Source organism: Leptopilina heterotoma, unplaced genomic scaffold, assembly GCF_015476425.1.
Source record: "Leptopilina heterotoma isolate Lh14 unplaced genomic scaffold, ASM1547642v1 Lhet_615, whole genome shotgun sequence".
NCBI classification, from domain to species: domain Eukaryota; kingdom Metazoa; phylum Arthropoda; class Insecta; order Hymenoptera; family Figitidae; genus Leptopilina; species Leptopilina heterotoma.
The window spans coordinates 172,940-188,841 of record NW_025111144.1 but is presented as its reverse complement, the minus strand read 5'-3'; the positions used below and the strand labels follow the sequence as shown (position 1 = coordinate 188,841).

General features: G+C 27.5%; 1 protein-coding gene across 1 annotated transcript; it reads left to right on the top strand.

The window, feature by feature from the left end:
• Positions 1-3,773: 3,773 nt before the first annotated feature.
• On the top strand, positions 3,774-4,478 carry LOC122509712 (myb-like protein X). Its single transcript, XM_043623942.1, has one exon. The coding sequence runs from the start codon at positions 3,774-3,776 to the stop codon at positions 4,476-4,478; it is 705 nt and encodes a 234-aa protein (XP_043479877.1).
• Positions 4,479-15,902: the final 11,424 nt, after the last annotated feature.

Sequence of the window (15,902 nt, the reverse complement as noted above, 5' to 3'; positions counted from 1 at the left end):
CAATTTTTAAATAGAAATAAAGAATTGTAACAAAAATTTTGTAAACATTCTAATTTTGCTAAAACAATTAATCTTGCATACAACTAGCCAAATTTTAATAAAAATATAGATTCGAAAATTAAATGAGTACACGGAAAAGTTTTCGGGCGAGCTGCGTTCTCCGCGCGTAGAGAAGGTTTCCTAAAAGAGAGAAGGCATATCGCCTTGTAAATGGGTGAGCTTCTCTCTCTACTGGGAACGCTGCTCACCCAGTGTTGGACGAGCTGCGCTGAAAGTCAGTGGTAGATACACGACTGGTAGAGCAGCTCGTCCAATGCTGGCCTGCTGCGCTATCTTTTTGCGACTATTGCTGCACCAAAGTGAAGTTGCTCAGCGTTACTAGAGCAAATAGAGTTGCTCGCCCCAAAATTTTTCCGTGTAGTTATTTTTCAAATCTTAGTTATAATCAACATAATTACCCTTACGTTGAATTGATCTCGGGTTATTTCAATTTACATAGAGGTAACTTTTTAATAGATCACACCTTATCAATAAATTTAATTCAACAATCAGCAATAGCATCATTCGTATACATAGAACGTAATAATTCAACTATATCTTGACAAGGTGCGATTCGTACTATTGGAAGTACAACAATAGAATTTTGTAATTTTTCTTTGAGATTTGAAGTTGACGCTTATTCTCATAGTAATACAGAAATTAACGGTATATTAGGAGCACCATTTCTGGATCAAATTTTTGAAACTAGATATTTTGAAAGAATTGCAATCATTTACGAAAGAGAAATCCGGAGACGTGAATTATCAATTCAGAGACGATTAAGACGTCGCGTAGCTAATTTCTTCAGAAATAATTTATTTAGAAGATCTTCTATTTTTCATAGAATTTTCTCATGAGTGAACATATCAATAACATTTCATTCAATTTAGAGATTTATCCGAAAATTCACATATCTTCCAAAAATTTAATAGAAAATAGAGAACTCTTTTTAATCAATCCTGCTTTGGATATTAATTTAATAAACGAAAACAAACTCACTCAAGAAACTGAAATCAAAAGAATTGAAAAATACACAATAAATTTCGGGTCATTCGTTACATCCGGAACAACAAAAATAGTAATTGCTAATAAAGCAATAAAATTTAAAACTTTTATTAATCCAAATCAACCTGAGTTAACAGGTATATTAGGATCTCCTTTCCTTAATACAGATCCTAGTGAATTCACATTCTAATCAACTACATATTACATGTATTGTATAATATTATTCACAACACTTTTTATTGTAATATTTTCAATAATTTGGTGGCTAAGAATTTGGTACATAACTCAAAATATTAAATTCAATAATTCATCAAATATTTTGATTTAAACAAATCTCAAGAATATCAAGAAAAAAATATATATATAAAGCAAAATTTTACACCTATACGAGAATAGTACTCCCAGTAAAATTTAATTAATGAACTCATATTTTCAGTTCTTACTAAAGTATAGCGAATTATATCTACTATTATCATTAAATTCTTCATTCTTCACAAATAACGAAGGCCTATTCATATTAGATCCCTCGTTACCTATTAATATCATTAAAGAAGACAGACTTAATCCATTTTTAGGAGTAAATCGTATAATAAAATACTTTTTGAGAGACGGCACTTTATGAACGCACGGAGAAACAAAAGTTTGTATTAATTATACAGTAATAGAATTTCAAACGATAATTTGTGACGACAATTCAGATATTATTGGAGTTCTAGGGCTTCCTTTTTCATTTGATATTATTAACGAAATAATTTAAATAATTATTGATAGAATGAAGTCAGAAGGAGCTATAGGTCCTTCTAGTTCACCATACAACTCACCACTACTCATAATTCCAAAGAAAATCGATGGAACCGGTAAGAAAAAGTGGCGAATAGTAATCGACTTCAGGGCACTAAACGAGAAGACAATTGGTGATTGCTATCCATTACCGAATATAATTAGTATACTTGACACCCTCGGAGGAGCTCAATATTTTTCTATATTCGATTTAGCAAGTGGATTTCATCAAATTGAATTAGATCCCCTTGATAGATCAAAAACAGCATTTTCTACTATACATGGACATTACGAATACATAAGAATGCCCATGGGATTAAAAAATTCACCATCAACATTTCAAAGATTAATGGACCAAGTTTTAACAGGACTTCAAGGAGTTGAACTATTCGTATACTTAGATGACATCGTAGTTTATGCTAACGATTTAGAAGAACACGGTAAAAAGGTAAGACGATTGTTACGAAGACTAAAAAGTGCAAATCTTTCATTACAACCAGAAAAATGTAAATTTCTTTTTAAAGAAGTAGCTTATTTAGGACACATAATAAGCAGTGAAGGTGTAAAACCCAATCCGAAAACCGTAGAAGCAGTTAAAAATTTTCCTACACCTAAAACACCTAGAAATGTAAAACAATTTCTAGGATTAGCAGGATATTATCGAAGATTCATAAAAGATTTTTCAGCAAAAGCTAAACCATTATCTAATTTGTTAAAAAAGGAAGCTAAATTCGAATGGAAACAAGAGCAAGAAGAAAGTTTCAAAGAGCTAAGAGAAGCTTTGTGTACTAGTCCCATTGTACAATATCCAGATTACGAAAAACAATTTACTTTAAGAACAGACGCATCAGACTTCGCCATAGGCGCAGTATTAAGTCAAGAAAAAGATGGATTCGATCTTCCCATTGCATATCTTTCTAGAGTACTAAATGCACCAGAATTAAATTACTCAACAACTGAAAAAGAGTGTCTAGCAGTTCTGTATGCAGTTCATCATTTTAGACCTTATATATATGGTAAGAAATTTACTTTAGTAAGTGATCATGAACCATTAAGATGGATCGACACCATAAAAGATCCAGGACAGCGATTAATACGATGGAGACTAAAATTAAGAGACTATGAGTATGAGTTTCAACATAAATCAGGAAAACTAAACACAAATGCCGACGCTCTTTCTAGAAATGTTAATGAAGAAATTAACAAAAATTCTCAAACTGAGATCGACCAACAAAAGCAAGTTAGAATCCTAATTAATAAAAAACTTGATAAAGACCCAAAGAAACCAAAGGAACCACCGACAAAAGTCTATGTAAATCCTCTAAAATCAAAGTTACAACCTCAAAATTTAATACTAAAACCATCAACATCAAAAGGTAATTTAAATCAAAGTACAATAGGATCAAGAGTATCACAAAGAAGAGCAACACAACCTAGAGTAATAACAATAGATAAAGATTCAGACGAAGATATTACTGAAGAAGATATAGAAATACCAATTCCCCCAATTCAAAAACCTAGTAGAAGTTTGCTTCCTAGTTTAAAACTTCCACCAGCAGCTATAAAAAACATGCCTGGACCTAAAAGTGCACCTCCACAATTTCTATCCAAAAGTGTAAATTTTCCAACCTCAGAAAAAACAGTAATAACGATAGAAAGTTAGTGGAAGCGAAGAAAGTTCCGACGAAGAAGAAAACAATGCGATGAACTTAAGCAGAAAAGAAATAACTCAAGACTTAGGAAATTCTATATCGCGATTTAATCAATCCCTAAAACAACATGAAGATTGGCTAATAGACTCACCTTAACCCCCTAGAGATTGGATTATACACTCAGATGGAAACGACGACGAATCTATTCATAAAGCAGCTAACGAATTAATTTCAGGAGACCACTCAGAATTCTCACAAAAATTAGATTTTTATTGGGATTATGCTAAAGGTGAATCTATGTGGCAGAAAAATCAAACAGATAATTTCGATATTGAAAATTCAATTGAAGAAACAATAGAACCAGAAAAACCAATACATCAAACACCACAGAAAAACGATACGGACAAAAACAAACTCAAAAATGTCACTTTCAGACCCTCAACATCAGAACCTAACACACCTGTATTTTTCAAAACTCCAAAGGCTATGTCAACACCTTATCACACTTCATTACACGAAACAGATGTCGGTACAGATGATGAAGATAAAGGAACCACAGATGATAATAATGAAGATGAAGAAGAGAAAAATGAAGAAAAAGAAAGCGAAGATGAAGAAGATAAAGAAGACAATACAGAAAATGAAAAAGAGGAAAATGAAGAAGAATCCACAGACAACGAAACACAGGAAAATAAGTTTAATGCTATAAACAGCATTCCTCCAAATTTGCCTCTGAATTATTCAAGAATGTCAGAAAAATCTTCAAACATCACAAGTGACAGAGAAAATCTTACTTATCATCGAAATAACTATGTTCATTTTCTATCTGCCGATTGCGAGTTCACAACTCCAATAAGCAGATTACTTATAGACATTGCAGTAATAGATCCTGAAGAAATAAAAAATAAAAAACCCATAAAAGGACAAATTCTTGTAACCCCAAAAGGACGATATAACATATATTCTATAATAGCAAAAGATAATTACTATGATCCATTATAAAAAGAAGACATTATTTTAGGAATGCAGAATTTAAAAATACTTCTTTCTAAAGAGAAGGCAAAAGAAATAAGAATTTCTCGACGTGGAGATTTTACAGACGAATTGTTAAAAGGAGAACTAAGACAAATTATTGAATCAGTTTTCTACAATGGCAATATTAATATAACTATGTGTTATGGACAAGTATCTGTTCCTAAAGAAGAAAATAGAGAAGATATCATAAGTGAATTCCATAAAAGTAAAATAGCAGGACACAAAGGAATAGTGAAAACATATAGAAGAATTCGCGAAAAGTTTTATTGGCCACGATTAAGGGAACAAGTGACAGAATTTGTAAGAAAATGTCCCACATGTCAAATACAAAAATTAGTTAGAGTAAAAACTAGAGAACCTATGATTATAACAGACACACCCCTAGATGTTTTTGACAAAATTTCACTAGACACAGTAGGAAAACTTCCTACAACCAAAGACGGAAATTGTCATATTCTCACGATGCAAGACCATTTATCCAAATACTGTATAGCAGTTGCAATTCCAGATATTTCAGCAACTACTATTGCTCATGCCGTTGCAAAAGAATTATTTTCAGTGTATGGAGCCCCAAAAGTAATTTTAACAGACAAAGGTACTTCTTTCATTGGCAAATTAATGTCAAAATTATCCAAAATTTTCAAAGTACAACAAGTTACAACCTCTGGTTATAGGCCCCAAACAAACGGTGCTTTAGAACGTAGTCATGCCGTTTTAGCAGACTATATAAAACAATACACTAAAGACTATGACGATTGGGACAAACTACTGCCCTTTGCAATGTTTGCCTACAATACATCCGTGCATGAAGCCACCAATTTTACCCCTTATGAGTTAATTTTTGGAAAAACTGCTCGTTCTCCTAGTTCTTTTCCTCAGGAAGTTAAATTAGAAACATATGGTTCCTATTTAACTGAACTTATCACCAAATTAATTGAAATAAGTGCAATAGCAGCTAAAAATCTAATAAATACTAAATTAAAGTCCAAAGAAAGGTATGATAAATCAATCAAACCTTTTCAAGGAAAAGTCGGTGATAAAGCTTATGTCATGAAAGAAGGTTTAAAAAGAAAATTCGATCCTCATTACCATGGTCCATACAGAATTGTGGATATTCTAAACAAAAATAATGTTATTCTAATAAATGATGATGGACACAGGTTCCAAAAACATGTAGATAAGTTAAAAATTGCACATGAATAACAATAATAACATGATTTTAATTTTTAGATGCCCGAATCCATAATTTTCTTTCCACCACTACAAGGAGAATTAATACCAGCTTTTACGTTTCCAAAAGGAAACATAGACAACATATCATACCCAAAAGGAATACTCGAGGAATTAACGGCAGAATACAACCTTAATAAACCAAATTATATAGTTGACAAAACCACAGGACCCAATTTTAATAAATTGTGGCAAGTGAAGTGCGCAGTAACAGACAATAAGAACAATAACATGTTTGTTGCTACTGAAAATGGGTGCAGAACAATTAGGGAATCGGAACATTCAGCAGCCAAAATAATCCTTAAAGAATTAAATGACACTTATTTCTTTAGCGAAGAAGAAAGGCCCAAAAACCTAAAACAAAAAATCTATGTAATGTCCCACGACGAACCATCAGTACTAAAATTAAAACTTTTCAAATGGAAAAACTGTTGCGAATATTGCTATATAAGGGGGCACATTAAAGAACAATGCTTTAGCGTAATCAGAAATAAGAAAATATTAAGAAAAGAAAATCCAACAACAAGCGTATCTGTCGATTCAGACGAATTTTGGAATTTACCAGCTCCTACCCTACCATGGGACTAAAATAACGCGATAGATTCCAATTAACAGTTATTTCAATAAACCATGTATAAAATTTTAATAAATTAACTGTTACTAGGAAATTTAAAAAAAAAATAATAATAATAATAATAATAATAATAAAATAAAAAAAAATAAATAAATAAAGATAATATAAATATATACATAAATAAATAATACATATATGTATTCAGTTAATTGAAAAATATTATAAACACCTATTATACATATATAATTATCAAAAAAAAAATAAAATAAAAATATATATATATATATATATTATATCAATGAAATATATGTAAATAAAAAAATGTATACTTATAATTTAATCAATAAACCAAATATATAATTACAAATAAAAGACGAAAGAAAAGAAGGAAGAGGAATGGTGGTTGCCTTCTTCTTTCCTCTTTTATTTAAGGGTATGTGGAATCAGCCAACTTCAATGTATTCATGAAGTTAATGTTATTTTCATGTATTAATATTCCCACCGGTTTTCTAAAAAAATATTTTATAAATCTTGACAAAATATAAGAAAAATAATATTTTATTTATTGAGGCATGGATCTCTAGTCCAATTAATACAAAAATTTGCTTTTAAATATTATTTTCCATTTAATAAAAAGTTTAATATTTTTTGAGAAAAAAAGACAACCAAATACAAATTAATATTGAAAAAAATGAATAAATTTATATTTTTCTATTCAAACTTTCATTTTTTGATAATTTTCGAGAAAAAAAGACAATCGAATACAAATTGCCATTGAAAAAAATGAATGTTAACATAGAAAAATATAAATTTATTCATTTTTTTCAATATTAATTTGTATTTGATTGTCTTTTTTTTCAAAAAATATCAAACTTTTTATTAAATGAAAAATAATATTTAAAAGCAAATTTTTGTATTAATTGGACTAGAGATCCATGCCTCAATAAATAAAATATTATTTTTCTTATATTTTGTCAAGATTTATTAAATATTTTTTTAGAAAACCGGTGGGAATATTAATACATGTATTAATTGAAGTTGGCTGATTCCACATACCCTTAATAAAATCCATAATTATAATTAATTAATCATAATCATAATAATATAATTAAATTAATTAATGAAATAATAATAACAAAATCCCACAATTAAAATAAATTAACTAAGTTATAATACAGTATTAATAAACTAATTAAACAATAAATTAATTTTGATATTAATAAATAAATAAAATATAATTTTGTATCATATATAATCAAAAAAATTATATATATAAAATAACATCTGTTAAAAATAAATCTGTTTACAGATGGAAATTCCTGTTATAAGTTGGATTTTAAATGCCAAAGACTACATCACAACAATTAAAAATGGTTTTATACTATTCTTTCAGCTACTCTTACTAATAATAATCATCATCATAGTAAGAAAAATGTACTTGTGCTATTTATTAATAACCACAAGATGGAAAAGAAGAAGAAACCAAACACCAATAGTACAAAATTAATAAAAAAATAAATAAATAAATAAATAAATAAACAAGTCCAACCACTCCCTTATATTGAGGACAATGTAAAGTCTAAAGAGGGAGGAAAGGTCTTAAAAATCTGCAAAAATTTCGACAATTTTAATCCCAAAAACAACAAAAATAGAATAAAAATAAAAATGAATAGAGCATAAGACAGCATCATTCAAATGAGCGCACCAGCTTTAAGCACGCATCGATTGTACATCGACCGTGCTCACACCTCTTTTACTATCCATGGCACACCGCGATGGCCGGATAGTGGTTCCACTCAACCACGTGACCAATGCATGCAAGTGCCTCCAGCTTAATAGTAAGACGCGCATGCTTCGCTGACTTCCATCATGAAAGAGCGGCAAATAATTCAAATTCAAATCAATTCTTGCTCTTAAATGATGAAAGTCGAACGTAAAACCAAATAATTTTAACATTATTAACAATAGATTACTAATCAATGCACAGTACGCTTTAAAATTTAATTCACTTTAAAATACTAATATATTAATTATAATGCTACTAATCTCAATCTAATAAATAAATTAAAATTTTACAATAATACATTGGAAATAATAATGATATAATAATATTGTTATGTTGATACTATTTTAATTAGAGATAATTAATAATTAACCATAGCTTTAATGTATTAATAAATTAATATATTTATTAATAACCTATAATAATATAAAAATTAATAAACATCATTATTCTTACCATAAAATAAAAAGAAAAGTAAAATATATAATAGTAATAATTACTATAAATAAATAAAATATTACTAACATACAATATATTTTATTGCTTTAATTAACAATTAACAAATCAAATGGTCAATAATTATTGTTAAAATTAAAATGAATTACAAATTGATATTAAAGAATTATTATTATTAATAATTTTTGGTATACTATAAATCTATACCAAAAATTATACAAATTTAAAGAAAATAACTTAACATTTAAGGAGATCATCAATTTTTAATTGTTAAATAATTATTATTAATAAATAATGACGTTTGAAAGACTCGAATCGAGCCTCAAGTATCAGGCGAGTATAAGGAGGGAGGAGTCGACCAGCTACGCGGAGGAGTGAAAGGCCCCACGCCCACTATCCAATACTCGCTCGCTGGGTCTTGTGCCTCTCCCCTCATACAGAGCGAAGCAAGAACCGCTCGACCCGCCATATTGTCGGCCAGACGTATGCTTCTATAATGCACTATTAACATGCAATTTAACATGCAATTTTCTTTTACTTTCTTTTAGGACAGCTTCATTCTAAGGTTATTATCATCGAATAATTGAGGAATGAATAATTAATTTAATACTAAAATTAAAACTGTTAAGAACAATTAACAATTGTTTTTATGAGAGTAGTTGTGAAATTGATTGAAGCGTGGACAATTGGAGATTGCTTTGGTAGAGATATTGAACAAAGTAATAACAAGAAAAAGGAAGAAATTATAAAGTAAAAAATAATATATATACATATATATTAATATAATAAAATCTATTGTAACATCTTTAAATGCCGAATTACTCGATGATAATAATTCCTTTTGATAATTGAATATTATTTGTTAATTGTTATTTATTAATTGATTTTTATTAATTATTATTTATTAATTATTATTTACTAATTATTAATTATTAATTATTATTTATCAATTAATTTTTATGAATATTATTTATTAATTATTATTTATCAATTAATTTTTATGAATATCATTTATTAATTATTATTTATTATGTATTATTTATTAATTATTTTTATCAGAGAAAATCTTACTTATCATCGAAATAACTATGTTCATTTTCTATCTGCCGATTGCGAGTTCACAACTCCAATAAGCAGATTACTTATAGACATTGCAGTAATAGATCCTGAAGAAATAAAAAATAAAAAACCCATAAAAGGACAAATTCTTGTAACCCCAAAAGGACGATATAACATATATTCTATAATAGCAAAAGATAATTACTATGATCCATTATAAAAAGAAGACATTATTTTAGGAATGCAGAATTTAAAAATACTTCTTTCTAAAGAGAAGGCAAAAGAAATAAGAATTTCTCGACGTGGAGATTTTACAGACGAATTGTTAAAAGGAGAACTAAGACAAATTATTGAATCAGTTTTCTACAATGGCAATATTAATATAACTATGTGTTATGGACAAGTATCTGTTCCTAAAGAAGAAAATAGAGAAGATATCATAAGTGAATTCCATAAAAGTAAAATAGCAGGACACAAAGGAATAGTGAAAACATATAGAAGAATTCGCGAAAAGTTTTATTGGCCACGATTAAGGGAACAAGTGACAGAATTTGTAAGAAAATGTCCCACATGTCAAATACAAAAATTAGTTAGAGTAAAAACTAGAGAACCTATGATTATAACAGACACACCCCTAGATGTTTTTGACAAAATTTCACTAGACACAGTAGGAAAACTTCCTACAACCAAAGACGGAAATTGTCATATTCTCACGATGCAAGACCATTTATCCAAATACTGTATAGCAGTTGCAATTCCAGATATTTCAGCAACTACTATTGCTCATGCCGTTGCAAAAGAATTATTTTCAGTGTATGGAGCCCCAAAAGTAATTTTAACAGACAAAGGTACTTCTTTCATTGGCAAATTAATGTCAAAATTATCCAAAATTTTCAAAGTACAACAAGTTACAACCTCTGGTTATAGGCCCCAAACAAACGGTGCTTTAGAACGTAGTCATGCCGTTTTAGCAGACTATATAAAACAATACACTAAAGACTATGACGATTGGGACAAACTACTGCCCTTTGCAATGTTTGCCTACAATACATCCGTGCATGAAGCCACCAATTTTACCCCTTATGAGTTAATTTTTGGAAAAACTGCTCGTTCTCCTAGTTCTTTTCCTCAGGAAGTTAAATTAGAAACATATGGTTCCTATTTAACTGAACTTATCACCAAATTAATTGAAATAAGTGCAATAGCAGCTAAAAATCTAATAAATACTAAATTAAAGTCCAAAGAAAGGTATGATAAATCAATCAAACCTTTTCAAGGAAAAGTCGGTGATAAAGCTTATGTCATGAAAGAAGGTTTAAAAAGAAAATTCGATCCTCATTACCATGGTCCATACAGAATTGTGGATATTCTAAACAAAAATAATGTTATTCTAATAAATGATGATGGACACAGGTTCCAAAAACATGTAGATAAGTTAAAAATTGCACATGAATAACAATAATAACATGATTTTAATTTTTAGATGCCCGAATCCATAATTTTCTTTCCACCACTACAAGGAGAATTAATACCAGCTTTTACGTTTCCAAAAGGAAACATAGACAACATATCATACCCAAAAGGAATACTCGAGGAATTAACGGCAGAATACAACCTTAATAAACCAAATTATATAGTTGACAAAACCACAGGACCCAATTTTAATAAATTGTGGCAAGTGAAGTACGCAGTAACAGACAATAAGAACAATAACATGTTTGTTGCTACTGAAAATGGGTGCAGAACAATTAGGGAATCGGAACATTCAGCAGCCAAAATAATCCTTAAAGAATTAAATGACACTTATTTCTTTAGCGAAGAAGAAAGGCCCAAAAACCTAAAACAAAAAATCTATGTAATGTCCCACGACGAACCATCAGTACTAAAATTAAAACTTTTCAAATGGAAAAACTGTTGCGAATATTGCTATATAAGGGGGCACATTAAAGAACAATGCTTTAGCGTAATCAGAAATAAGAAAATATTAAGAAAAGAAAATCCAACAACAAGCGTATCTGTCGATTCAGACGAATTTTGGAATTTACCAGCTCCTACCCTACCATGGGACTAAAATAACGCGATAGATTCCAATTAACAGTTATTTCAATAAACCATGTATAAAATTTTAATAAATTAACTGTTACTAGGAAATTTAAAAAAAAAATAATAATAATAATAATAATAATAATAAAATAAAAAAAAATAAATAAATAAAGATAATATAAATATATACATAAATAAATAATACATATATGTATTCAGTTAATTGAAAAATATTATAAACACCTATTATACATATATAATTATCAAAAAAAAAATAAAATAAAAATATATATATATATATATATTATATCAATGAAATATATGTAAATAAAAAAAATGTATACTTATAATTTAATCAATAAACCAAATATATAATTACAAATAAAAGACGAAAGAAAAGAAGGAAGAGGAATGGTGGTTGCCTTCTTCTTTCCTCTTTTATTTAAGGGTATGTGGAATCAGCCAACTTCAATGTATTCATGAAGTTAATGTTATTTTCATGTATTAATATTCCCACCGGTTTTCTAAAAAAATATTTTATAAATCTTGACAAAATATAAGAAAAATAATATTTTATTTATTGAGGCATGGATCTCTAGTCCAATTAATACAAAAATTTGCTTTTAAATATTATTTTCCATTTAATAAAAAGTTTAATATTTTTTGAGAAAAAAAGACAACCAAATACAAATTAATATTGAAAAAAATGAATAAATTTATATTTTTCTATTCAAACTTTCATTTTTTGATAATTTTCGAGAAAAAAAGACAATCGAATACAAATTGCCATTGAAAAAAATGAATGTTAACATAGAAAAATATAAATTTATTCATTTTTTTCAATATTAATTTGTATTTGATTGTCTTTTTTTTCAAAAAATATCAAACTTTTTATTAAATGAAAAATAATATTTAAAAGCAAATTTTTGTATTAATTGGACTAGAGATCCATGCCTCAATAAATAAAATATTATTTTTCTTATATTTTGTCAAGATTTATTAAATATTTTTTTAGAAAACCGGTGGGAATATTAATACATGTATTAATTGAAGTTGGCTGATTCCACATACCCTTAATAAAATCCATAATTATAATTAATTAATCATAATCATAATAATATAATTAAATTAATTAATGAAATAATAATAACAAAATCCCACAATTAAAATAAATTAACTAAGTTATAATACAGTATTAATAAACTAATTAAACAATAAATTAATTTTGATATTAATAAATAAATAAAATATAATTTTGTATCATATATAATCAAAAAAATTATATATATAAAATAACATCTGTTAAAAATAAATCTGTTTACAGATGGAAATTCCTGTTATAAGTTGGATTTTAAATGCCAAAGACTACATCACAACAATTAAAAATGGTTTTATACTATTCTTTCAGCTACTCTTACTAATAATAATCATCATCATAGTAAGAAAAATGTACTTGTGCTATTTATTAATAACCACAAGATGGAAAAGAAGAAGAAACCAAACACCAATAGTACAAAATTAATAAAAAAATAAATAAATAAATAAATAAATAAATAAACAAGTCCAACCACTCCCTTATATTGAGGACAATGTAAAGTCTAAAGAGGGAGGAAAGGTCTTAAAAATCTGCAAAAATTTCGACAATTTTAATCCCAAAAACAACAAAAATAGAATAAAAATAAAAATGAATAGAGCATAAGACAGCATCATTCAAATGAGCGCACCAGCTTTAAGCACGCATCGATTGTACATCGACCGTGCTCACACCTCTTTTACTATCCATGGCACACCGCGATGGCCGGATAGTGGTTCCACTCAACCACGTGACCAATGCATGCAAGTGCCTCCAGCTTAATAGTAAGACGCGCATGCTTCGCTGACTTCCATCATGAAAGAGCGGCAAATAATTCAAATTCAAATCAATTCTTGCTCTTAAATGATGAAAGTCGAACGTAAAACCAAATAATTTTAACATTATTAACAATAGATTACTAATCAATGCACAGTACGCTTTAAAATTTAATTCACTTTAAAATACTAATATATTAATTATAATGCTACTAATCTCAATCTAATAAATAAATTAAAATTTTACAATAATACATTGGAAATAATAATGATATAATAATATTGTTATGTTGATACTATTTTAATTAGAGATAATTAATAATTAACCATAGCTTTAATGTATTAATAAATTAATATATTTATTAATAACCTATAATAATATAAAAATTAATAAACATCATTATTCTTACCATAAAATAAAAAGAAAAGTAAAATATATAATAGTAATAATTACTATAAATAAATAAAATATTACTAACATACAATATATTTTATTGCTTTAATTAACAATTAACAAATCAAATGGTCAATAATTATTGTTAAAATTAAAATGAATTACAAATTGATATTAAAGAATTATTATTATTAATAATTTTTGGTATACTATAAATCTATACCAAAAATTATACAAATTTAAAGAAAATAACTTAACATTTAAGGAGATCATCAATTTTTAATTGTTAAATAATTATTATTAATAAATAATGACGTTTGAAAGACTCGAATCGAGCCTCAAGTATCAGGCGAGTATAAGGAGGGAGGAGTCGACCAGCTACGCGGAGGAGTGAAAGGCCCCACGCCCACTATCCAATACTCGCTCGCTGGGTCTTGTGCCTCTCCCCTCATACAGAGCGAAGCAAGAACCGCTCGACCCGCCATATTGTCGGCCAGACGTATGCTTCTATAATGCACTATTAACATGCAATTTAACATGCAATTTTCTTTTACTTTCTTTTAGGACAGCTTCATTCTAAGGTTATTATCATCGAATAATTGAGGAATGAATAATTAATTTAATACTAAAATTAAAACTGTTAAGAACAATTAACAATTGTTTTTATGAGAGTAGTTGTGAAATTGATTGAAGCGTGGACAATTGGAGATTGCTTTGGTAGAGATATTGAACAAAGTAATAACAAGAAAAAGGAAGAAATTATAAAGTAAAAAATAATATATATACATATATATTAATATAATAAAATCTATTGTAACATCTTTAAATGCCGAATTACTCGATGATAATAATTCCTTTTGATAATTGAATATTATTTGTTAATTGTTATTTATTAATTGATTTTTATTAATTATTATTTATTAATTATTATTTATCAATTAATTTTTATGAATATTATTTATTAATTATTATTTATCAATTAATTTTTATGAATATCATTTATTAATTATTATTTATTATGTATTATTTATTAATTATTTTTATTAATTAATTATTATTTATCAATTATCAATTATTATTAATGATTAATTATTAACTATTAAAACAAAAAAATATTGTTTTATAATAATTAATTACCCATTTTAGAAAATCTAATGAAATTACTTTATAAACAACTAACTTTTTGCAAAACTTATTGCAATAATTCCTTTAATAATTATCGATTTTGTAGTATTTAAATGGAATTATTTTTGGAATAATTGTTTAACTACGACTAGTTAGTTAATTGGTCCTAATAAAAACTACCAACATTAATCAGGCAAATAGTTGAAAAGAAATTATATATTAATCTTAATATTTTATGATCAACAAATTCAATAAACTTAGCAATTTGCCGATAAATTATAAAATATGTCAAATAAGAATTCGAAAAATAGTATATTTAAATTACTTACCTTTAATTGCGACTAGAACAGCAATGATGTTTTATAAGTTTGATTTTACGATTGTTTTAAGTTATAATTGGTTGACAATTATTAAAAATGGAAATAGAGAAAGAATGAATGAAAATGATACAAAATTTATAATTGCAAAAAGGGCTCTGGTAAAAAAAAATAAATGAATTAACTTCATAAATTAAGAAAGAAAAAATTGTATGTATTAAAAAACACTCACATTCATACTACAATAAAACACACAATTACACTACACTTAAAATTATAATGAAATTTAACCGTTAAAATACATTTTGACAATATGAAATTAGAATGAAACACACACAAATATACATATAAACCACTAAAAACACTCTCCACACGCACACAATTTTAACTTCAAAGGATCCTCTTCCATCAGCGCTTTCACATTTTCTGGTTTGATGTACCAGGAAGGAACTGGCTCTTCTTGAATTAATGTGCCCGGTACTGGTTCCAGCGCCTCCTTCTTTTCTAAAAGAGACCCGATGTCCTTTAATACTATTCGTGGCTGAAGACTTGAGCGGCCGAT